We start from the raw sequence: 25,827 nt of genomic DNA, 5'->3' as shown, positions 1-25,827 counted from the left end.
AGAGGTTAAAAAAAGGCCAAACAATGATAGTAATTACATATATGAAAGGCATGATATAAAATGTGGTCTTTCCAACATATATGTAAGGCATGATATAAAATGTGGTCTTTCCAACTTGGATAGGTTATTCCAATTATATCTAAAATAACAGAAATATAGCTTCTAGTGTTAATTTATATAGCCAAAGTATTGCTATGTTAACTGTACATGTGACCAATTTTAGATTAGAAAGACAAAATCATGACCATCATATAAAGCTAACCAGATCAGTTTACAGTGAAGACAACAGTTTGGTATTTCACCAAGAGAGCATAATTTTTAAAACTAATATTCACAGATCATACTACTCACAGTAAATAAACTTTGGGTATTATTGAACTTTGTACATTTAAACAATAAAGAAAATTATCTTACTATGTGTCTTCTGATAGGTAACAGATTATATAAAAGAAAAAAAAACAGTAAATATCAGTGCTTTGTAAGAAAAATTTTAACCTGTTCGGTAAAATATTATGTAGGCTTTTACAAATAGAAAATGAGGAAATATGCCAAACTTCTGTCCAAGATTCTATTAGAATTTAAGTTAGAAGAATACACTTTGTAGTTGAACTTTCAAGATGAAAACCACGTAACTGCACAAATAAAATATTCTGTAACATATTGATGTATTTATGAGATATTATTTGTACCATAGCCAACAATATTTGCCTAGATAAGGCAAACTGTTTGTCTCTAGGAAAAATAGTTTAAAATGAAACTCTAGCTATATTTTTTGTCTTTGATTTTCAGAATGGCTTATTTTATGATTTGACAAGAATTTTGGAGTAAAAAAATTAGTCCCTATGCTTCATATAAATGCATACACTTACGCAGTTCACCAGCTGCATTTCTCCCACCAACTGCATACAGATATCCTTTGAGGGCACTTAGGTGGAAGAAGGTGCGCTTTTCATTTAAAGATGCAACTTGCATCCATTTATTGTATCGAGGATCAAATCTGAAGACTGTATCAACTGCTGTTTTTCCTTTTGTGTCATAATTACTCTGTCCACCAACAACATAGAGGAAATTTCCAATGACAGCAATGCCATGCTGGTACCTTGGGGCATCCATGGGGGCTAACGATTTCCATTCATGCGCCTTTTCATCATACATGCGCAATTCCTTGCTGACAACCAGCTGCTGCCTCAACACTCCTCCTAGTGTAACCAAATGAGTGGTATCAGACCGAATGGCAGTCCTGTCTGACTGCATAACCGGCTGCATATATGGCATCATTTGGTAATTGCTGGCTTCCAAAAGAAGATTCACACAAGTATTGTCAGTTCTCATGAAATCCACGGTTTGCACGTAATTAATGAGCTCTTGTGGTGTCATCAGTGGAAATCGTATGTTCTTCATTAATTTTGCAGCAAAGTCCATCCGAGGCTCTTCCAAGCGTAGCCAGCGACAGGTAGCCTTAAAGAGCTCAAGTTCAGTGCAATGCTTAAGGCTATTACTGGAAAGCACAAAGGCAAGCCGCTCAAAAGGGAGTTTCAAGAACTCTCCGGTGCTCAGCAATGCAGGAAAATTCTTCAAGACGAAACTGTTAACATATTTATCCACTTCTGTCAGATTGTAGGTGTTGGCAATCCGTCCAACTTCAACACAATTGTCTAAAGTGACCTATTAAGCCAATAAAAAATTAAAACATGACTACTTTCATTAAATTCACTTCTGAATAACATAAATACCTGTTCTAGAATAAGAGTAAATTATGTCTTTTACTGTTCATATAGATGCAAATAAGGATTCTTATCTAAATACGTTAATGATCTAAAGAGAATTCACAAACCACCTTTACCTCATCCAATAGAATGGTGACTAGAAGAAAATGATTATTTAAAGACAGTAGGTTAGAAGTTACTCTAAAAAACAATGTAATTACTTGACTATGGTCATAATAATTATAATAAGTCCTCAATGTAGTCATATGTTCTTGGAACTGCAGCCAAAGACATATAATAAAACCAATTTTACCATAAGTTAATTGATACAAATAAGAGTTCCTACTGCATCTCATCAGCATAATAATATGATGGTATTCAAGGACTTGCTGTACTTTTCTCTTTAAAAATGGTGTTCTCCCTCCCTCAAAAAAATACTAATAAAATTCTGGCCAGATGGAAATTTTGGAAAAGTAGAAGGTTACTCTATTATGGTTCATCTCAACCCTCTTCTTCTCAGTCATGATTCTTAAAAGCATTTCAGCTAGCAGATCCATTAACAGAAAAGCTCTCATACCCGATTCCTAGATTTCTCTTTCATGTAAACAGGCATTATTCATTACTATGACTTGTTTTGATTCCTTCAATAGTTATTGCTTATAGTAAAAATAATTCAATAGGACAATTATTCCTAGGATAAAATTATTTTCCACATTATTTATCTGGAAATATATGCAAGGAAATCACTTTCATGAGGGTTGGAGCAGTTTGTCTACATCAAATTACTCAAGGAGTTTAGTTAGTTTCTGGTATCATATGCCACATAGTTTTCTTTAGCCTCTGTCTTACTCTTAGCATACTCTAGCTCTGCCTGGACTCAAAATGAGCACAGAAAAGTTTCCCCAGAACAGAGTAAAATACATCAAAAACGGAAACCAGGAAAAAGGGAGAAGCTATGGAGAGGCTTCTCTTCTGCAAGAGCTCTTTTCAATGTTCTCAAAACTGATTGGTCAAAAGTGAAAAGAGGAAAATCACATCAGCAAATATTATGCAAGGAAGAACTCAAAAAAACAAGCATACCATACAAATGTCTGGGTGTGTATACAAACACAGACATAGGTCACAGGCAAAGGACTCAATTATTTTTTTCTTAATTTAGTCAGGGTGCATGTTCACAAATGTCACATACACCTCATTGATACAACTGTATGGTTAACAGATTGGCAAATGATTTAAAGAAAATTGGCTAATCCTTCTGTTATCCTTTTATTTAAAAGCTGTAATGAGACTAAAATATTTACTCCTCTGCATAAAATAACAGCCAAGTTAAAATATAATACTACTGAAATGTCTAAGGTTGATACACACACACACACACACACACACACACACACGACATACATTTATTGCTCAAGAATTTGAACTCTTTTAAGCAGCTGATTTGCTTTACAGAAATTGTCCAAAAGTTTTAATTGCTTATTATACTTAATAGCTATGTATTAAAAAATACCTGAAACATAATTATAACAGAAGAACTAGGAAAAATTAATGAACAAATTATGGAATTTTTGAAATACAGATAAACAATGTTCAATACCTTGAATTTCTAATGTGGTTAATAAAAAGTACATTTTATTCCAATTTTAGGAGTGGCAGATTTATGTGTCACAAAATTTTAAATTGTTTAAATGAAGTTACAGTTAATTCCCAATTGCCCAAATCACCTCAGGTAGAAGAGATTCCTGTTTGAGGTAATGAGTCTACTTTCTGAGGCAAGTAATAAATAGCCTTTCCCCAAAGCAAGAGTAATTTGCCTTTTAAAACACATTAACTAGTATAGGTAAACAAATGTTGATAACGATATAAAAATAATTCCCAACTGTACAGATTCTCATTAATGTTGATATGATTACAAATAAAAACAACAAAGAATGGGTACTTTAAATAAGCAAATGATACCAAATTTAAAACATATAAAATAAGCCAAGATTAAAGATTAGAAACCAAACTGTGTAATTTAGAAATGGGACCAAGTTTTTATTTACTTCCCCGTTTTCTCTCTTCAACTTTATCCTATAATAAAACAATTACTAAAATAGCAGGATAAAGAAACCTACCTTTCATGTAAGGGTATTAGGAAAATACCAGTATGCTCAAATAGAGACGCACAGAACTGAAAAAAGACCTTGACAGACCACCTAGTCAAAACAGATAGCTGCCTATTCTTTTCTTAAAAATCACTAGAGAATGGTATTTCATAACCTTCCAAATTGTCATCTTCTTCATAGGGCTAAACATTTTCTATAGCTCATGTACAACAGCTACCACATTGTGGGCATATAACGAAAGTTAAATACTATGATTATCAGCAATGTAAAAATTAAAAATGTGGTGATAGATACAACTAAAAATAGAATACTGTTGAATTAATATAGTAAGTTATTACTACCCTATTAATCTTAAAATGAGATACAAATAAGAAAAGAATGTAATAGGAAATTAATTTTTATAAAGTACATGTAATCGAAGATAAAAATTAATCATAAACTATAAGGATTATAGAAGCAAAGTCTAAAATATAAATTAAAATAATAATCAACAATATATAAGCAGGTCAAAAATGATGGAATAATGGTAAATGACTTTTGGAAAAATACAGGGTTATTCAATGATAGTTCATCTCAACCATTTCTCAGTCCTGATTCTTGAAAGTGCTTCAGCTAGCATATCCCCAAACATTTAGCCTAAATTGACTTCAAATAATAAATATGTGCAGTAACAACATATAATGCAATTCATGTATATATTAGAATACACTACATTTTGAAAATATAAAATATGATGTTCAAAGCTTACTTTTTAAAAAATTCATAAGTTGAAAAAACTCTAATTTCATCTGATTGCATAATCTGGCTAAAATATCAAAGAATTATTATGGAAGTTAATCCAAATAATTATATTAGCATTTTAAGGGCTAGAGAAGCAAAAAAGAACAAAATTTCTCAACCACAGATGAGAACCAATAAAATTGATTTTAAAATAATCAAATGCACATTTAAGTTTCCTTGATATAAATTATTATAAATTATGTCATTGCAATCAAACAGCTTTCATGGTCATTCTAAAGGCAGTTCTAAGAATCATAATTTTCATAGTGATATTCTCATTAACATATTGGTCCTCACTGATGCTATATTAAATTCAAATTAAGTAAAATTTACTATACCTTAAAGTAAATTTAAATACCCTAAATTAAAACTCAGATCATACTCAATACACTCAAACATTGTTATTAACATAATTTGATATTTTAATGACAGCTTTCATCAGAGATTTGCGATGTTATTTTGTTGATCAGTATCTAATACAAATAAATTCCCATTTAGGAAAAAAAAAAACACAAAGCAAAAGCAAATGAGTGCCTGCTTTTGTTTTCTCAAGGGAAATGCAGATTAGCTGACAAATTTGGAGGAACTCCTTAGAAATTAAATGTACCAAATTTTCCTTGGTGCTATATAGTTTATTAAAATGACAATCTGACAACAAGTAAATCCTATACAGAGAGACGAAGCATGTCCACAGAAAAAGACTGAGAAGAAATCAAACAAACTACTTTTGGGGGCAGAAGATATATTCTCCTGGACCTCCTTCCATATGTGAGAACATCATAGGACCTAGGGAAGGAATCTTTGATAAGAACAAACTAATGATTTAAAAAAAAAAAAAAACTTTCTCTCAGTCTTTGTCTCTCTTCACGTTCTAAATGCTATTTGAGGTGAATACTGAATACTGATGCTGTCCCCACCTTATGGAATCCAATTCTCTTACTACTTTGCACTTTGAATGGACTTCCCTTATTGGATCAATATTAGATCTTACAATGGTCTAGGGGGGGTCTCTTCTTCCACTAGAAAGTCCCATATGGCAGATGGGCAAGAATGGGGTGGTGAAAGTTATAGGCAGAGGTGATAATTAATAACCAGCATAGTCTGGATACCAACTAATCAGAATAGATGCTCAGCCATAAACAATCAGTATCTGCATACTACTTGCTAAATATTAGTCTTGCAATAAGAAGTCAAGCTTGGTTTGGTGGGGAGGGAAATAGTTTGATTCATTGTAAAATTATCTGTACAATTTTTTCTCTAATTGGCATTGAACCTCTCCCCAAAAGCAAAAAAAAAAAAATCAGAAAAGACAAGTTTCTTAATTTTTAAGGATAAATCCAATTTACATTAAATAAGGAATGTGAAATATATGTACTATACAGGAAATCTTTACATGAAGAAGAACATTCCCAAAGCTTGCTGCTGATATCATCATCAAGTAGCAAAATAAACTGTCTTTTCCAATATCTTCCAATTCTCTCATTTTTCCCTTAAGAGAATCCCTTTTCTCTGCCTTTTGCCTCTCTCCCACATTATACATACATCTTCTTTGTTTTCCACCATCTCTAACTCTTCATTCCCCCAGTCACCGATAAAACATTTCTCTGCATTTCACTGTGAGCTTCCTACCCCAATCAGTGATCATAAATCATTGGTGGAACCAACGACATACCTGTGTCAAGGGGAAAAAAAACCACAATTTTTTAAAATGAGTTTAAAGAAAGAGTATCACCAAGTCAAAAGCCCAATGGCACCTTATTCTCTGATTAAGCATGCTTTTATATAAAAATAAAATGGTTTCTTGCTCATTTTCATTCTGTATTGTTTATTCAGTAAAATCATATATTTAAATTGAAATATTTCCAATTAAATTACAAATGCCCTATTTTAGCAACCTTATGTTAACTTGGGTTTTGTGGGCTAGCCCATAATCCTCCATAACAGTAGTAATTCTGTGGGGCAAATGTTAGATGTTACAAATTTCAACTTGCAAATGAATATAATAAAAAATAATATTTAACTACAATCTGTTTGCAAATCAAGAAACAGCTGCACAGTAGTTAGCATGCCGTAGTTATGCAATGTCATAGGGACAAAAACTAATGTAATTTTTAGAGGCATATAACTAAACAAAGGTAATTTTCCACTATCTTCGTGATATATGAAAGTAAACATTTTTAGTTTTGCAGGAAAATTTATCCACTCTGCTTTACATTGTTCACTATCACCCTTTTGCATTCATTTTATAGTCCTCTTTTCTATAATTACTGAGAATATAACATAGCAAGAACAAAGTACCAGATCCTATAAACTATAATACTGATTACTATCCTAAGAGAAAAGTATTATTTCAAAGGATGGCAAAGTTAGGAGGAAAATGATTTTTGTTCTATTGATCCTGCTGTTCTGTTATAGAAAACTAATGTCTCTAACCCACCAAAGGTAAGTGTCGCTTTATTATCATATTTAAAGTTATTATTCAAAACTAATATATAAATGCTTTGTGTGTTATTTGCTGAGTCACAATTAATGTACCAGTACTCCTCATCATGCACACAAATGATTAAGAATGGGATAGAATAGAATTGTAGTAGAGCTAATTTTTCTTTCTAAAAGCTGAAATCCAAGTAACGTTTTGGTTATGTGAACTATAATTATGCTATATCATTAAAAATATAAACCTATTTCCTCAAAATATTTGGTTTAAGCACACAATCCTTAAAATATGACATTGTTATGCTTAAAAATTATCTATAATAACTCGGCTTCTGAGAGAACTAAAAACAAATCAACCTTTGAAAAATATATTATCTTGAAACAGTTCTTGTAGGTAGAAAAGGCACCTGGGGCTACTGTTTTTCCTGATTCACTTGATTGCTGAGAAGGAAAGAGGAAATAAATAGAATAAGGCTGAACATTTAACTAAGAAATGGAATGCAAGAAAGAAGGATAAAGGAAAAATTGGATTTTACACAACCTTTAAACTAATAATTCACCAACTTTTCTCAAAACTTATCATGGATTCTGAGAGGGAAGATTTCCACACCAAAATCACACAGATTTATCCTCAGCAAACAAGATAAAAGATAAGTTAATAGAATGGTGCTCAGAAAAAAAAAAAAAAGGTATTTCCTCAAAGCTCACAGGCAAGAAAGTTCTAAAAATGAGAGAGAGAAGTAAACTATACCACAAGTAAGCTTTGTCAGGGACAAGCCTCTTCTCCATTACAAATGGATTTTAGGATGTCTGCATAGGACACTATGAATGAAGAATATACTCTTTAAGACAATATTAACTGTTTATAAAAACAAAGATATTTCCAAAGTGGTAAAGCATACCATTACAATAAATGTTTTAAATAGATTAAGGAAACAACATTCTAATTATAGGAAGTTTGTAAATAGTGTAAAATTATTGTGATATCATCTTTAAATAAATTTGCTTTAAATAGTTATCTAGAACAAAATTATTTTCTAATACTGTTATTTTGACAATTGTATACTTTTACAACTTTCCATAAATTGTACTTTATCTAGTTTGGTCCTTTTCTTTCGGGTTATAAGGACAAAACTTTGGGATTAGAAAGAGAATAGGTCAACAATGTCACTGGTTAATGATTAGTTCCAAAGAAATCATGACGTTGTGCCTATTTTGACTCAGGACAATCATATGTTGCTAGGGTCAGTGTAAAGCAATGTTGAGAGTCTATATATGTAAGGATCAAGTGTTATTACTAAATTAAATATTAGACTGATACATTTTTAAAAATATATATATTCAATACAATTATTTTTTCTTTAAATGAAGTTGTAATATGATGTCAATGGCATAAAACTAGAGGAAAGAAACTTATAGCTCTTGAGGGGAAAGGCCTTGTGTGATTAAATTAAAATTAAATTTAGTACCCAGATTCAGTAAGGACAGCAAGCAGCATCATGAGAACTAAACTTCAGTTGGACTATTTATGCAATGGAGAAGACAATACAAGTCAACACTATAACACCATGCTGCCATAAAACCTTTAAAAATAGCAGACAGCTTAAAAGTTTATAAGTAATTATGAGACAGCAGGCTGAGTACTTTAAAAATGAAATAAGCAAAGAAAACACACTTTCAATTGTCCAATTCAATTGTTGGTTGACTTTATAAGATAAGGAGCAACTTATTAATGAAATCATTAAGGATATGTTCTCTTGAAACATAGGGTTTCAAAGATAAGCTTCCATGTTTAATAAATGCAATTTTAAAGCCTTAACGGCGATTATTCACCAATGTTAAAATTGGTATGTGTTAAAGCTAGTTATTAAAAGTGTATTATCTATCAATATAATAAATTCAAAAAATATCAAAATTTACTATTGTCATAAATTTCCATCACAAAAGCAAGCCCTAGAAGCTCTAGAAATCTTCTTGGCAATATTTCTTTGCAACCAAAACATTTCATTTCCCAGAAGAAAAGTTTAAAGTTCTCAACTAAAATAAGACACTGTCTTCAGGACACAGATGACTGCTAAGTAGTTCATTGGCTGGTAATTGCATGTGCTCTCTCTTATCTATTAAAGAAAGCTGAACACAATTCAGTGGGTGATGTGTTTCTATGGACTCAAAACATATTCTTAAAGGTTTACACATAGGGGTTAGTTCTTTTCAAGACTTAGCTCTCATATTTAAAGGAAGAAAAAATATTACTGAGCCTATTTGAAAAGACCTCTAGAAGCTCAAATTATGTTTCCACATAATTCCATTTAAGTCTGCTTGTATAAAATCATTAAGGTGAATAAAACCAGATTAAAATATGTAACGTTATCAGAAAGATTAAGATATATGTTGTTATCAAACACTATTACTATCGGATGTCATTTGATTACACGGGTTTTCATAAATTATTCTGTTTTTGTATGTATGCACCTGTATGTTTTCCTCTTAACTTGCTTCCACACCACACACCATGAGATATCTCTCTCTAATGGCCAAAGTTCCACATTTCTACACAACAGATTCACGAGTCTACTTTAAAGAAGTGACATCAGAGTCTATAGCAGGAAAAGATTTGAAGATTTAAAAATGTCTTACCCCAGATATGAGAAATACTTTGCAGAAGTCCAAAACTGGCAGAATCTGTAGAAAACTGGCAGCTTCCAGTGTGTCTTGAAGGTTGTCCATATTAAGAGAAAGCTTTGCAGTATAAATGAAATCAATAATTTTCCTTAAACCGACTTTGCTCACACCATGAAGCTTAATGCACATTAAATCTTGTTCTTTCATTCCACCTTAAATAAAGACATTCAATTAAATGAAGGTAGATAATTTAATTAAGGTTAAACTAACTTCTGCTGCTAATTAGATACGATAAATTCAAGGAAAAGTTTTATTCTCTGGAACCATGTCAGAGTCAGATTTCTGCATATTTTACAATTAAAAGAGAATACTTGAAAAGGAATATCTCTATATTAATGGAGGTCTATATGATACAAGTGCTTCCAAAATGTTTTGTCACTTTGTATCTTTTGATGAATTAAAGACTGTAGTAGTGGGACCCAGAGTCTCTGATGGCCCATTCAGATATGTGTCTAGAAAAGAAAAGGTGTGAAATAAAGGAGGGCAGAAGTATGAAAAAGTTACATCTATTTCCCAAGTTAAAAAAGCGCCACCCACAAGCACACTTGCTGGGTGTATATTCCTTCTGAAACTGTTTCTTCTTATAAAGACACAGAACAAAAGAACTGAATTCACTTTAGAAATAAAAAGATTTAAACATATTTTCATATTGTTCTGACATAGCTGCAGTTTAAAAAGTCAACCTACCTGTGAACATAGCCTTGAAGTAATCACTAGCAGAGGCCATCATGACTCTATGCACAGGGAAGGCATCATCTGTGTCACCTGGCATCAGAGTCACATCACAAAGCAAGCCTTCAAGTCGAAGCTGGTCAAAGCCCTACAACAAGTACATGAATTACACCACTAATCAAGGTAAAATGGATATACAAATTTCTGTGTACTAAAATTCTGTTTACATATTAATGTGTTCAACATATTTGGAAAATAAGGCTAATAGGATAATTACTCAGAAGAAATAACCAAACAGCTTACTTGACGTTTGACCACATTTATTTAATTCACTGTAGGAAAAAAGATAAAATTAAGACTAATTCAGATTAAGAACAAATAAGGAGAGATTATATGCATTCACGTTTTTACACAACCATTGGCTTTTATCTATTTTGAAAAAAGTAACAATTTACACTTTCATTTTCCCATGTGCAGAATTAGAGTGTTAGACTAGTATTCTCTTCCATAATAATATATTAATAGTCCTTTAATAGAACTTTACTGAGACACCTGTTTTTGTTTCTGTTTTTTTGGGAGGGTGGTGAAAAAGAAAGGTAGAGAGCATTTGTGTTAATTGCAAGATAGGAGTTCCTTTCTAACAAGATAGTTCCAACTCTTTGAGAATTAGCGTTGTGTCTTAGATATCCTTGTACTTTCTACATTACTGCTGCTTGATCAATTATATTTCAAATTCCAAGTATAGTATTTAATTATCTTTGAAAAAAGGAGTCCAGGGAGCCCCAACAGGACATAATTGTCCCCCAAATGCATAAAGTATAGCGGAGAATTAATAGGTTAGCACCTACAAAACAAATAGGCAATTGTTCTCTTGGTCTACTCTAAGAAGAATGAAATAGTTTAAGTTTATGATTGGCAGGTAAAAGGCCCAAAAAAGAGATAATACACATTAAATAATGAGGATGAAAATGAAGACTTTAACAATATTGAATCTAAAATTTCAAAAATGAAAATGTTCTTTAAATGACACATTAGACTAACTGGACATAATTGACATTTACAGAGCCTTTCATCCCAAAACGGTTGCATATACATTCTTCTCTAGTGCACATGGAACATTCTCAAGAATTAACCACATACTGGGACACAGAAATAGCCTCAACAAATAAAAGAGGGTTGAAATCATACCAACCATATTCTCTGATCGTAATATGTTGAAGCTGAAGATCAACTGTAAAAAGAAAGTGGGAAGAACAACAAATATTTGGAGATTAAACAATATGTTAATGAAAAATAACTGGCTCATAGAAGAAATAAAAAGAGAGATCAAGAGATACATAGAAATGAATAATAATGACAGTACAACAAATCGAACTTAAGGGACACGGCAAAAGAGGTGATAAGAAGAAAGTTCATATCATTAAAGGCCTATCTCAAAAACAAGAACAAGCTCAAATAAACAACCTAATGCTTCATCTTAAAAAACTAGAACAGGAAGAACAAATGAAGCCTAAAATCAGCAGAAGGAAATAAATCTTCAAAATTAGAGCAGAATTAAATGAAATTGAAAACAAACAAAAAAACAATAGAAAAAAATAAATACAACAAAGAGCTGGTACTTTGAGAAGGTTAATAAAATTGACAAACCCCTGGCTAGACTCACTAAAGAAAAAAAGAGAAAGAACACAAATATAATCAAGAATTAAAGAGGAGAAATTATGATAGACACCACAGAAATACAAAGGATCATACAAGAATACTACAAAAAAAGTATATAACACCGAATTTAATAACCTAGAAAAAAATGGACAAGTACTTAGAAAAATTAAACCTTCCTAGACTGAATCAAAAAGACCTGGAGGATCTAAATAGATCTATCAGCACTATGGAAATTGAAAGAATCATCAAAAACCTACTAAAAAGTAAATGTCCAGGACTAGACGGCTTCACCTTTGAACTCTACCAAACATTCAAGGAAAGTTTAACACCTATTCTCTCAAACCCTTCAAAAAAACTGAAGAGGAGGCAGTACTTTCTAACTCATTTTATAAACAATGTTACCCTGATAGCAAAACTTGGTATCACGAGATAACACACACACACACACACACACACACACACACACACAAACCTACAGACCAATATATCTCATGAACACAGATACAAAATCCTAAATAAGACACCAGCGAACCAAACACAGAAACATGTAAAAAAGATTACACACCATGATATGGTGGGCTTCAACCAAGGGGCACAGGGATGGTTCAATATATACAAATAGATTAATGTGATACACCAATTAAAAAAATGAAAAATAAGAATCATATGATCATATCAGTGGATGCAGAAAAAGCCCTTGACAAGATACAGCATTGATTTATGATCAAAACACTTAACAAAATTGGTATAGAAGGAAAGTAGCTTAACATAATAGAGGGCACATATGACAAACCCTCAGCCAATATTATACTTAATGGTGAAAAACTAAAAACCTTCCTTCTAAGACGGGGTAAAGGGTGTCAAATATAGGGTTTAGGGTGGAGGGTGAAGTAGGTAAAGGAGATCAAATATATGGTAGCTGAAGAAAACTGGACTTTGGTAAACACAGAATAGAATATATAGATGTCAAATGATAATGTATACCTGAAAATTATATACTTTTATTAAACAATGTTACTCCAATACAATAAGTAAAAAATTAATAAAATAAAAATAAAAATCTTCCCTCTAAGATCAAGAACAAGACAAGGCTGTCCACTATCATCACTGTCATTCAATATAATATTGGAGGTCCTAGTGAGTATAATCAGGAAAGAGAAAGATATAAAAGGCATCTAAATAGGAAATGAAGAAAAACTGTCACTATTTGCAGATGACATGATTCTCTATAAAGAAAACCCTAAAGACTCCACACGAACACTACTAGAAACAATACACAAATACAGTAAAGTTTCTGGATACAAAATTAATGTTCCAAAATCCATAGCCTTCCTATACTCTAAATATGAATTGTCAGAAAAAAGTGGAAAAACTAATTCCTTTTGCAATTGCAACAAAAAGAATAAAATACCTAGAAATAAATTTAATAAAACATATGAAGGACCTATATATGAAAACTATAAAACCCTATTAAAACATTGAAGAAGATACACAGAAATGGAAAGATATTCCATGTTCTTGAATTGGAAGAACCAACATAGTTAAAATGACCTTATTACCTAAAGCATTATATAGATTTAATGCAATCTCCATCAAGATCCCATCGCCATTTTTTAAAGAAACAGAACAAAAAAATCATCCGATTTGTATGGAAGCACAAAAGACCCCAAATTGCCAAAGCCATCCTGAGAAAAAAGAACGAGGCTGGAGGCATCACTCTGCTCAACTTCAAATTATACTACAAAGTGACAGTAATCAGTATTGTCAATAAAACAGATGCACAGACCAGTGGGACAGAATCGAGAGTCCAGAAGTAAACCCATATTTATATGAGCAAATAATTTTCGACAAAAAAGCCGAAAACATACAGTGGATAAAGGAAAGCCTCTTCAATAAATGGTACTGGGAAAACTGGAAAGCCACTTGCAAAAAAAATGAAACTAGACTGTTGTCTATCACCGCACACCAAAATTAACTCAAAATGGATTAAGGACCTGAATATAAGACCTGAAACAATAAAATGCATAGAAGAAAACATAGGAACAAAACTCAAGGACCTTGGACTTAAAGAGGATTTTATGAATTTGACCTCAAAAGCAAGGGAAGTAAAAGCTAAAATAAGTGAATGGGACTACATCAAACTAAAAAGCTTCTGCTCAGCAAAAGAAATCATCAACAAGGTAAAGAGACAACCATCAGAATGGGAAAATATGTTTACCAGCAACATCTCCAATAAGGGCCGAATATACAAAATATACAAAGAACCCATACAACTCAATAGCAACAAAAAATAAAAAATGGGCAGAGGACCTGAACAGACACTTCTCCCTAAAGGACATACAAATAGCCAACGAATATATGAAAAGATGCTCAACATTGCTAGCTATTAGGGAAATGCAAATCAAAACCACAATGAGATATCATCTCACACCTTTAGAATAGCAATAGGACAAGTAATAGCAAATGCTGGAGAGGATGCGGAAAAAAGGAACCGTTATACACTGCTGGTGGGACTGCAGATTGGTACAGCCACTATGGAAAACAGTATGGAGGTTCCTCAAAAAACTAAGAATTGATCTACCTTATGATCCAGGAATCTCTCTACTGGGTATTTACCCCAAAGACTTGAAAACCCATATTCGAAAAGATATTTGCACATCGATGTTCATAGCAGCATTATTCATGGTGGCCAGGACATGGAAGCAGCCAAAATGTCCTACTATAGATGACTAGCTAAAGAAGCTGCGGTACATATATACAATAGAATATTACTCAACCATGAGAATAGATGAGATACTACCATTTGCGACAACATGGATGGACCTTGAGATAATCATACTAAGCAAAATAAGGCAGACAGAGAAAAATTGAAAACCACATGATATCACTTATATGTGAGATATAAACCTAAAAGCAACAAACAGGACAAACAGAGACTCATGGACATATACAATAGACTAGTGGTTACCAGTGGGTACGGGAGGAGCGGGGAAGTAGATGGGAAGTAAAAAGGGTCAAATATGTGGTAACAGAAAGAAATCTGCCATGATACAATGTATGTATGTATAATGTATGTAATATATATATATATGCCTTACTGTCGAGTTATACTCCTGAACCTTATTGGATTTTGTTAACCAATATCACCATAATAAAAGAAATATTAAAAAATGAAAATTTATTATAAAAATCATTAAGATACTCATACAAATTACTTTCTAATAATATAATATAATACATAATGTATACAAGAACTAAAAGCAAGAATTACTCTATCCCCTTTGTATTTTAATGACCTGTAATAAAACTCTTATTTAATGTTGTGTTTCAAAGATTTGTGAGGCAAAAGGCATGACATACTAAAGAATGCAGTTTACAAATATTGATCCTACACATGTGTACATAATATAAGTCTCAGTCTAAACATTTTCTCATCGTAATTTTTAATTGATTTTTAAAGAAAATGCTTAGATCTACAGAACTAGAACTTCAAGGAGATAATGTAATATAGCACTTTCTCTCTGAAAAAAGAGAGATTTTTATTCCAAAATATTTATGCAGTATACATATATTTTAGAACTGTATTATGTATCACATTTTTTCTTTCTCCAACAGTGATTGACGTATGTTTTTGTTCATAAATATCAAATCTTTCAAAAATCTCCCTTTTCCTTTATAAATGCAAACATTATATACCCCCGCCCTCACTATTTTCTATTTTTATTGTTACATCATCTCCTGTCCCTGTTATTTATAAACCAGTTTTAAAAATAAATGTCAGTTTTAGTGGAATATTCTCATGCACGATGCAAGAAATGGCTTTTAGAAAATTCAAAAATTTTCTAAATTGCAGTAAGTGGAAGGGGATTAACTTTCAAATGTAGATGAACATTGGAAAGTATTGAATGCAACTACTAAGGGTGGAGATGGGATGCTAGCAATTTCGAAGGAGAAACAAACCATCAGCTAAAAGAGTTGAGGAACTAGCATGTTTGAATTCCCCAGTGCTTAGCACTCAGTTGGCACTTAATAAATGTTCAATTTTTTAAAAGTTTAACACATTTATTCCAATAATAAATGTTGAATTAATAAATAAATAAACAAACCAGATTTTACCCAGAAGCCACCACTTGGTATTTTAACCCATTTCCCATTTAGAAAAAAAAAAAGTGCAGCTTGATATCAGCATTAATTTAATTTTACATAAATACATTCTTTGAAGCTGAAGCAAATCTCACTGGTTTTCAACATAAAAATAAAATATAAAAAGTATTATTGGCGTTATTTTCTCAAACATATTACATTAATGTTTGAGAAAAGTTCAAAAGTTTGAACTTTTCTCAAACATTAATGTAACAGAAATATATACATAAATCAGATTCAGCAAATGAATCTTTGGCTAACAACTGTCTAAGAACAATGTTAACATCACTCATAGGGATGCTATGTTTTCTTAGATTTGACATTTTCAGTGATCAAAAATTACTATATTTTGCAAATGGAAATACCACTACTAAAAATATTATGCTATAAAAAGAATGATGTCATTTGTTTCCAAAAATATCGATATACAGAGCGATGCGAAAATAATAAAAGCGAGGTATGTCGTGGCAAAGTTTGGGTGTAAAGTTAGGACAGTAATCCATGAGTTATCTGAGGGTAAACGCTGCAGCTTCAAGCGCCGATGGCAAGTATTCTTGGGGCAATAGGAAATGAGTTAAAATCAGGTAGTTACACTGGGCAAAACTTTTTTTTTTTTTGCTTATTTGTAAGAATTCTTTCAAATAACCGACTATACACTGTATTAGTTTATATAGATAAATGAGAAAAAGTTAACTCAAGCACACCAAAACTTTATACTCTAGTAGGATTAAAAGAGCTAAAGAAGCATGTAATTATTTTTATTTTTTTAATATATTTGGTAACAAAATATTCTATTCACATCATTTTTTTATTGCTGATTAATTAGTTTCAAGTATATAGTACATTGGTTAGATATTTATATAGTTTACAAAACAATCTACCTAACTGCTCCTTCTCTGGTTTTCCATCTAGCTGATATATTAATGCTAACTGCATTCCCTATGCCATGCTCCCCATCCTCGTGACCAACTATCAACTTCTAATTTGTACTTCTTTAATCTTTCACTCCATTCTCCCAGCCCCCCAACTCCTCTCCCCTCTGTCAATCCCCAAATTGTCCACTATATTTCTGAGTCTGTTTTTGATTAGTTTGTTTTTTGTTCCTTAGATTCTGCATATAAGTAAAATCATATTTATCTTTCTCTGTCTGACTTATTTCAGTCAGCATAAGAACCTCTAGGTCCATCCATGTCATTGCAAATGGTAAGATTTCATTTTTTTAATGGCTGAGTAATATTCCATTGTATATATGAACCATAATTTCTTTATCTAATCGTCTGTTGATGGGCATTTAGGTTACTTCCATATCTTGGCTATTATAAACTGTGCTACCATGAATATTGGGGTGCATAGATCTTTACGAATTATTGTTTTTATTTGTTTGGATAAATATCTAGAAGTGCAATTGCTGGGTCAAAAGGTATATTCACTTTTAATTTTTTGAGAAACCTCCAGACTGTTTTCCATAGTGGCTGTACCAATTTGCAATCTCACCGACAATGTATGAGGGTTCCCTTTTCTCCGCATCCTTGCTAACATTTGTTTTTTGATTTATTGATGATAGCCATTCTGACAGGTGTGAGGTGATATGTCATTGTGGTTTTAATTTACATTTCTCTGATGATTAGTGACCTTGAGCATCTTTTCATATGTCGCTTAGCCATCTGTATTTCCTCTTTGGAGAAGTACCTGTTCAGGTCTTCTGCCCATTTTTTAATTGGATTGTTTGTTTTTCTGTTGTTGAGTTGTATGAATTCTTTATATATTTTTGGATATTAACATCTTAGCAGATGTATCATTAGTGAATATCTCCTCTCAATCAGTCGGTTATTTTTTGGTTTTCTTGATGGATTCCTTTGCTATACAAAAACTTTTTAGTTTGATATAGTCCCATTTGTTTATTTTTTCTTTTATTTCCCTTTCCTGGGGATATATATATATCTGAAAATAAATTACTGTTAGCAATATCAGAGAGTTTACTGCCTATGATTTCTCCTAGAACTTTTATGGTTTGGGGTCTTACATTTAGGTCTTTAATTTATTTTGAGTCTATTGTATATGGTGTAAGAAGGTGGTCCAGTTTCATTTTTTTTTGCAAGTATCTGTCCAATTTTTCCAAACACCATTTATTGAAGGGACTGTCTTTACCCCATTGTATATTGTTACCTCCTTTGTCATATATTAAGTGAGTGTATAAGTGGATTTATTTCTAGGCTCTCTATTCTGTTCCATTGATCAATGTATCTGTTTCTATGCCAGTACCATGCTCTTTTGATAACTGTAGCCTTGTAGTATAGTTTGATATCAGGTAGTGTGATACCTCCAACATTGTTCTTCTTTCTCAAGACTGCCATGGCTATTCTGGGTCTTTTATGGTTCCATAGAAATTTTAAGATCGTTTGTTCTATCTTGCTGAAAAATGCAATTGATATTTTGATAGGAATTGCAGTGAATCTATAGATTGCTTTGGGTAGTATGGCCATTTTAATGATGTTGATTCTTCCTATCCATGAGCACAATATACGCTTCCATTTATTTTTATCTTCTTAAATTTCTTTTTTCAATGACATAATTTTATGAGAATAGGTCTTCTACCTCCTATTTTAATTTGATTCCCATATTTTATAGTTTTCGATGCAATTGCAAATGGGATTGTTTTCTTAAGTTCTCTTTCTGAAAGTTCATCATTGGTGTATAAAAATGCCACTGACTTCTAAATATTTATTTTGTAATCTGTTACAAACTGTTGATCAGTTCTAACAGTTTTTTTTGGTGGAATCTTTAGGGTTCTCTATATATAGTATCATGTCATTGTCAAATGTCTAGAGTTTCACTTCTTCCTTTCCAATTCAGATGCCTTTTATTTCTCTTTCTTGTATTATTGCTGTGGCTAAGACTTCCAATACAATATTGAACAGGAATGGTGAAAGTAGGCATCCTTGTCTTGTTCCTGATCTTAAGGAAAATGCTTTTAGCCTTTCTCCATTGAGTATGATGTTAGCTGTAGGTTTGTCATATATGGCCTTTATTATGTTGAGGTATGTTCCCTCTATTTCCACTTTGTTGAGAGTTTTTATCATAAATGGATGCTGGATTTTGTCGCACACTTTTCTGCATCTATTGATATAATCATATTGTTTTTCTCTTTCGATTTTTTAATGTGGTGTATCACATTAATTGATTTGCGAATATTGTACCAAACTTGCATCCCGGGAATAAATCCAACTTGATCATGGTGTATGATATTTTTAACATATTGCTGAATTCGGTTTGCTAATATTTTGTTGAGGATTTTTGCATCAATGTTCATAAGAGATATCAGACTATAGTTTTCTTTTTTTGTAATGTCTTTGCCTGGTTTTGGAATCAAGGTGATGGTGGCTTCAATTAAAAGAAAAATTCTTAGCTCATTTGCTACTCCTCCTGTCTTTCAAATATTCCTACACATATTTTATACGGGAAATTGAGTAATGTCAGTAGGCTCTATTTCTACTATTTATTATTCCTTATTTTTCCCTTTGGAAAAAAAGTATAAATAATACTTCCTTCATCATTATCTGTGTCATTTCTCATTTGGTCTTTATTTCATTAAAACTGCTTGTTGAGGAGAGAAGGTCAAGATGGCGGACTAGGTAAAAGCAGGGTTCACCTCTTCTCAGGTCTGCATTAAAATTAAAACCAAATTATAAAATAATCAATGTGGAGAATCACCTGGAGTCCAGCTGATCATAACACATCCATCTGATGATATAAAAAAGGAACCACATTGAAACTGGTACGAGGGGCAAAGATGCAAAACAGGCTGGGCCCACACCTGCAAGTGGTGATGGAGCACTGGGGGCAAGAACATGTCTGCAGAGGCCCCTCTGAAGGATAGCGGGGTCCTCTCCCCATATGAGGGCTTCCTAACCCAGGGTCCCAGCCCAGAGAAGAAAAGTTCTCAAGAAATCTGGCTATAAAAATTGATGGGGATTCTGGCTGTCCAGGTGAGACAGAGGGAGACTGAAATCCCAGACGCCTCTTTGAAGGACCTGCACACAGATTCTCTTGCCCACAGACACACACCTGGTGCTAGCAGAGGAACAGAGGCTCAGGAGATGCAAGAGTCATATGGGGAAAGATTGCATTACATGGAGCAGGAGTGAAGGCTGCACAGGCAGCTGCTATTGTGCCTTAGTTGGGCCCCCCTATGGAGCAGCCTACAGACAGGCACCAGCTTGTCTGTGTTGAACCCACCCCCACCACACACACACACACAGTCAGTTCTCAAGCTGCATTGGCCTGACTGGCCCACCCTACCTAACCCACAGATTGCCTGGGGTGGCTCCTTGCTGTGTTGCCACCTCCTCCCTGCCCCTTTCTGAGGCTTAACATTCCACACAAGCATCAGACTTCAGCCAGCACTATGCGAGCATTTTGAGGAAAACAATTGTGGACAAATCACTGCTACCAAGACGAGCTTGAGCAGATCTCGAGGGTCTATGGTCCTACCCCAGATAGCAGCTGGTTTAGCTGTGATCTGTGTCTTTCGTGGGAACCTGCAGACTCAGAACTTGCAGCAAATCTGAGGCTGCATTGGCCTGACAGCCCATGTCTCCCTGAGACCCTGCCCAACCCACAAATTGCCTGTAGTAGACCATTGCCAGGCAGCTGCCCCTTACTGGAGGTGATCATTCCATGCAGGCAATAGACTTCAGCTAGTGCTCTGCATGCATTTCAGAGAAAACAGTGGCAGGCGGTTCACTGCTACCAGCACGAGATACAACATCTCTTGGGTTAATTATGGGGCCTGTGGGCCCATCCCAGATGGCAGCGAGTGTTGTAGTGATTCTTGACTTTTGCAAGAGCCCATGGACCCAGAACTGGCAGAAAATCTAATGCAGTATAGGCCTGACAGCCCATGTCTCACTGAGATGACACCCCACTCAACCTACAAATTAACTTGGGCAAGCCTGTTCCCAGGCACCTCAGTGCCACTCTGTGCTTTCCTTGGGACATGGATTTGACAGCAAACAACAGCATGCAGTTAGTATGGCACACACAAAGCCTATGCATCCAGGAGAGACTTTCGTTGGCTGGCCACAAACTCCTGACCCCAAGATACAGTATTTCTTAAACATATCTCAGCCGTTTGCAGGCCCAAGGCCGGCAGTGGCTGGCCATGCTACAATATGAGACTTTTACAGGAAGCCACAGAGATAGTGCTGGCATGTAAACTAACACTGCAATAGCAAGGGGAAACCTGCTCAATACATCGAAATGACTCCCTGCGTACCCACACCACCCAACTCATGTATAACCCAGAGGTTTTTCCAGTTGTGGAGTCTTACAGGCAACTGGCAGACAGCCTCAGGCCTTGAGGTGCACTGGTCCTTCCGCTAAATCTCCCCAGGCCTGGTACTGGGGGTAACTGAACTACAGCTTATAGCATTGTCTTTTCCACTTACCTATAGATTCAACACAGGCAGCAACCATCTGCAGATCGCTTTGTTGCTCCCACCAGGTAGCCCCAATTAATCAAAGGCAGAGGTTGAACTTGTCCTACTGGGTAGCCCCTCCCAAAGAGCCACAAAATCAATGCTCCCGGAGGATGGTGCTAGACTACAATAGAGCAACACTTGACTAGCCCCATAAGCGGTACACAGAAAGGGTGGTCTCAACAAGTACACGAGCCTACTAGGGCAAATTCCACTCTGGGATCAGCCTCCATACAGCTATTCCTGTGGCACAGCCAATTCACACAGTTAGTCAGCCTGAGCATTAATCCCATTCACTAATATGCTAACAGCAATAAAGGCTTAGCTATAAGAAGAACACATACAACCCACGCAAAGATCACATCCAGAGCCCCAGGCACAAGTGAATAGGGAAACTGTGCCACTGGGCCACAAAGGACATCTTCAGACTATCTGACCAAAGTTGACAGATGAAGCAAATCTTTGAACATGGAGAGGCAAATAAATTGAGAAAACAATGAAACATGCCACAAATAAAACAGGAAAAAACTCCAGAAATAAAGCTAAATGAAATGGAGGCAAGCAACCTACCAGAGACAGAATTCAAAATAATGGTTATAAGGATGTTCAATGAACTTAGCGGGGGAATGGATGATCTCAAAAATAACTTCAATATAGAGATAGTAAGCATAAAAAATACATAGAAGCCATAAAAAAGAATCAGTCAGAAATGAAGAATACAATAACTGAAATGAATACACTAGATGGAATCAACAGTAGATATTGAACAAAGCAGAATATTGAATCAGTGGGTTGGAAGACAAGGTAGCAAAAACACCCAATTGGATCAACACAATAGTAAAAAAAAAAAAATGAGGATAGTTTAAGAGACTTCTGGGACAACATGAACTTTAATAATATCTACATCATAGTAGTACCAGAAGGAGAAGAGAGAGAGCAAGGGCTTGAGAATCTATTTGAAGAAATAATGACAAAAATCTTTCCTAACCTAGTAAAGGAATTCAACATACAAGTCCAGAAACCACAGAGAGTCCCAAACAAGAAGAATTCAAATAGATCCACACCAAGACATATCATAATTAAAATGACAAAGGTCAAAGACAAGGAGAGGATCTTAAAAGCAGCAAAAGAAAGACAGCTAATTACTAACAAGGGAACCCTAATAAGAATGTCTATGGATTTTTCAAGAGAAACTTTGCAGGCCAGAAGGGACTGTCAACAAATATTCAATGTTATGAAAAACAAGAATCTACAACTAAGAATACTTTACCCAGCAAAGCTATCAATTAAAATGGAAGGTGAGATAAAGAACGTCCCAGAAAGAAAAAGCTTAAAGAATTCATCACCAACAAGCCAGCATTACAAAAAAATGTTAATGGGACATCTGTGAAAAGAAGTGGAAAAACCCATAAATACAAATAATAAAACGGCAATAACTATGTACCTATTAATAATTGCTTTAATATAAATGGATTAATGCTCCAATTAAAAGACATAGGGTGGCCACATGGATAAGAAAACAAGACCCAGTGCATATGCTGTCTATGAAAGACCCACTTCAGATCAAATGACACACACAAACTGAAAGTAAAGAGATAGAAAATGTTATTTCATGCAAATAGAAAGAAAAAAAAGCCAGGATAGCAATACTTATATCAGACAAAATAGGCTTTAAAACAAAGGTTATAATAAGAAACAGAGAGGGGCATTACACAATGATAAAGGGATCAATATATCAAGAGGACATAACCTTAGTAAAAATATATTCACTCAACATAGGAGCACCTACATATATAAAGCAATTATTGACCAACTTAAAAGAAGAATTCAACAATAATACACTCATAATAGGAGAATTTAACACCCCATTGACACCAATAGACAGATCTTCCAGACAGAAAATCAACAAGGAAACAGTGGTTGAAATGACACACTAGACCAGTGGATTTAATAGATATTTTCAGAACATTTTACCCCAAAGCAGCAAAATATACATTCTTCTCAAGTGTACATGGAACGTTTTCAAGGATAGACTACATGTTAGGACACAAATCAATTCTTAATAAATTTAAGAAGATTGAAAACATATCAAACATCTTCTCAAATCATAATGATACGAAACTAGAAATCAACTACAAGAAAAAAAACTGGAAAATACACAAACACATGGAGGCTAAATAACATGATACTAAGCAATGAATGGGTTAACAATGAGATCAAGGAATAAATGAAAAGCTAGCTAGAGACAAATAACAATGAAAACACATGTACTCAAAATCTATGGGGCACTATAAAAACAGTCCTCATTGGGAAATTCATGGCAATAGAGGCCTACCTCAAGAAACAAACAAACAAGAAAAGCTCAAATAAACAATCTAATCTTACACTTAAAAGAACTAGAAAAAGAACAGCAAACAAAGGCCAAAGTGAGTAGAAGGAAGGAAATGATAAAGAACACAGCAGAAATAAATGAAATTGAGTCTAGAAAAATGATACAAAAGATTAATGAAACCAAGAGCTACCTCTTTGAAAGATAAACAAAATTGATAATCTCTTAACTAGACTCATCAGAAAGAAAGAAAGAAAGAAAGAAAGAAAGAAAGAAAGAAAGAAAGAAAGAAAGAAAGAAAGAAAGAAAAGACCCAAATAAATGAAATCAGAAATGGAAGAGGAGAAATAACTATGGACTCCACAGAAAAATAAAGGATCATAAAAAAAAAATACTATGAGCAATTATATGTCAACAAATTGGAAAATCTGGAAGAAATGGATACATTCCTACATACATACAATCTCCCAAGACTGAGTAAAGAAGAAACAGAAAATATGAACTGACAAATTACCACCAAGGAAATCAAACTAGTAATCAAAAACCTCCAAAAAAAAACAAAAGCCCTGGACAAGATGGCTTTATTGGTGAATTTTATCAAAAATTCAAAGAAGAATTAATATCTATTCTCAAACTATTTCAAAAATTCAAGAGGAGGGAAGTCTCTCCAATTATTTTAATGGGGCCACCATTACCCTGATTCCAAAAGCAGACAAGGACATTACAAAATAAGAGAACTATAGGCTGATATCCCTGATGAACACTGATGCAAAAATCCTCAACAAAATATTAACAAACCAAATTCTGCGATACATTAAAAATATCATACACCATAATCAAGTTGAATTTATTCCTGGGATATAAGGTTGGTACAATATAGGCAAATCAATTAATGCGATACACCACATTAACAAATTGAAAGATCAAAATTATATGATCATATCAATAGATGCAGAAAAAGTGTTTGACAAAATCCAGCATCCACTGATGATAAAAACTCTCAGCAAAGTGGGAATAGAGGTAACATACCTCCACATAATAAAGGTCACATATGACAAACCTACAGCTAACATCATACTCAATGGGAAAAGGCTAAAAGCATTTCCTTAAGATCAGGAACAAGACAAGGATGCCCACTTCCACCACTTCTATTCAACATAGTATTGGAAGTCCTAGCTACAGTAATCAGACAAGAAGAGAAAAAAAAGGCATCCAAATTGGAGAGGAAGAAGTAAAACTCAATGACATGATAGTATATATAGAGAACCCTAAAAATTCCACCCAAAAAAACTGTTAGAACTGATCAATGAATTCAGTAGTGTAACAAATTACAAAATTAATATTCAGAAGTCAGTGGCATTTTTATACACTAATGATAAACTTTCAGAAAGAGAAATTAAGAAAACAATCCCATTTACAATTGCAACAAAAACAATAAAATACCTAGGGATCAAATTAAACGAGGAGGTAGAAGACCTATTCTCAGAAAATTATAAGTCATTGAAAAAATAAATTGAAGAAGATACAAATAAATGGAAGCATATATCATGTTCATGAGTAGGAAGAATTAACATCATTAAAATGGCCATACTACCCAACGCAATCTATAGATTCAATGCAATCTCCATGAAAATATGAATGGCATTTTTCAGAGAACTAGAAAAATAATCCAAGAATTTATACAGAACCATAAAAGACTCTGAATAGCCACAGTAATCTTGAGAAAAAAGAACAAAGTTAGAGATATCTCACTACCTGACATCAAACTATACTACAAGGGTATCAAAACAGCATGGTACTGGCATAAAAACAGATACATTAACCAATAGAACAGA

General features: G+C 33.6%; 1 protein-coding gene across 10 annotated transcripts in view; it reads right to left on the bottom strand.

Moving 5' to 3' along the window:
• KLHL13 (kelch like family member 13) overlaps positions 1-25,827 on the bottom strand; it is a 228,254-nt gene that overhangs the window by 16,688 nt on the left and 185,739 nt on the right. For all 10 annotated transcript variants that reach the window (XM_039842514.1, XM_039842512.1, XM_039842510.1 and 7 more), the window contains 3 exons: positions 10,400-10,532; positions 9,668-9,864; positions 870-1,665 (listed from right to left, as the gene is read on the bottom strand). In XM_039842514.1, coding sequence (XP_039698448.1) covers positions 870-1,665; positions 9,668-9,864; positions 10,400-10,532 — 1,126 coding nt within the window. The remainder of the gene's footprint in view (positions 1-869; positions 1,666-9,667; positions 9,865-10,399; positions 10,533-25,827) is intronic.

This window comes from Pteropus medius, unplaced genomic scaffold, assembly GCF_902729225.1.
Source record: "Pteropus medius unplaced genomic scaffold, Ma_sr-lr_union100, whole genome shotgun sequence".
In the NCBI taxonomy this organism is placed as follows: Eukaryota; Metazoa; Chordata; class Mammalia; order Chiroptera; family Pteropodidae; genus Pteropus; species Pteropus medius.
The sequence above is the reverse complement of the archived record's forward strand: the minus strand, read 5'-3'. Positions and strand labels throughout refer to the sequence as shown.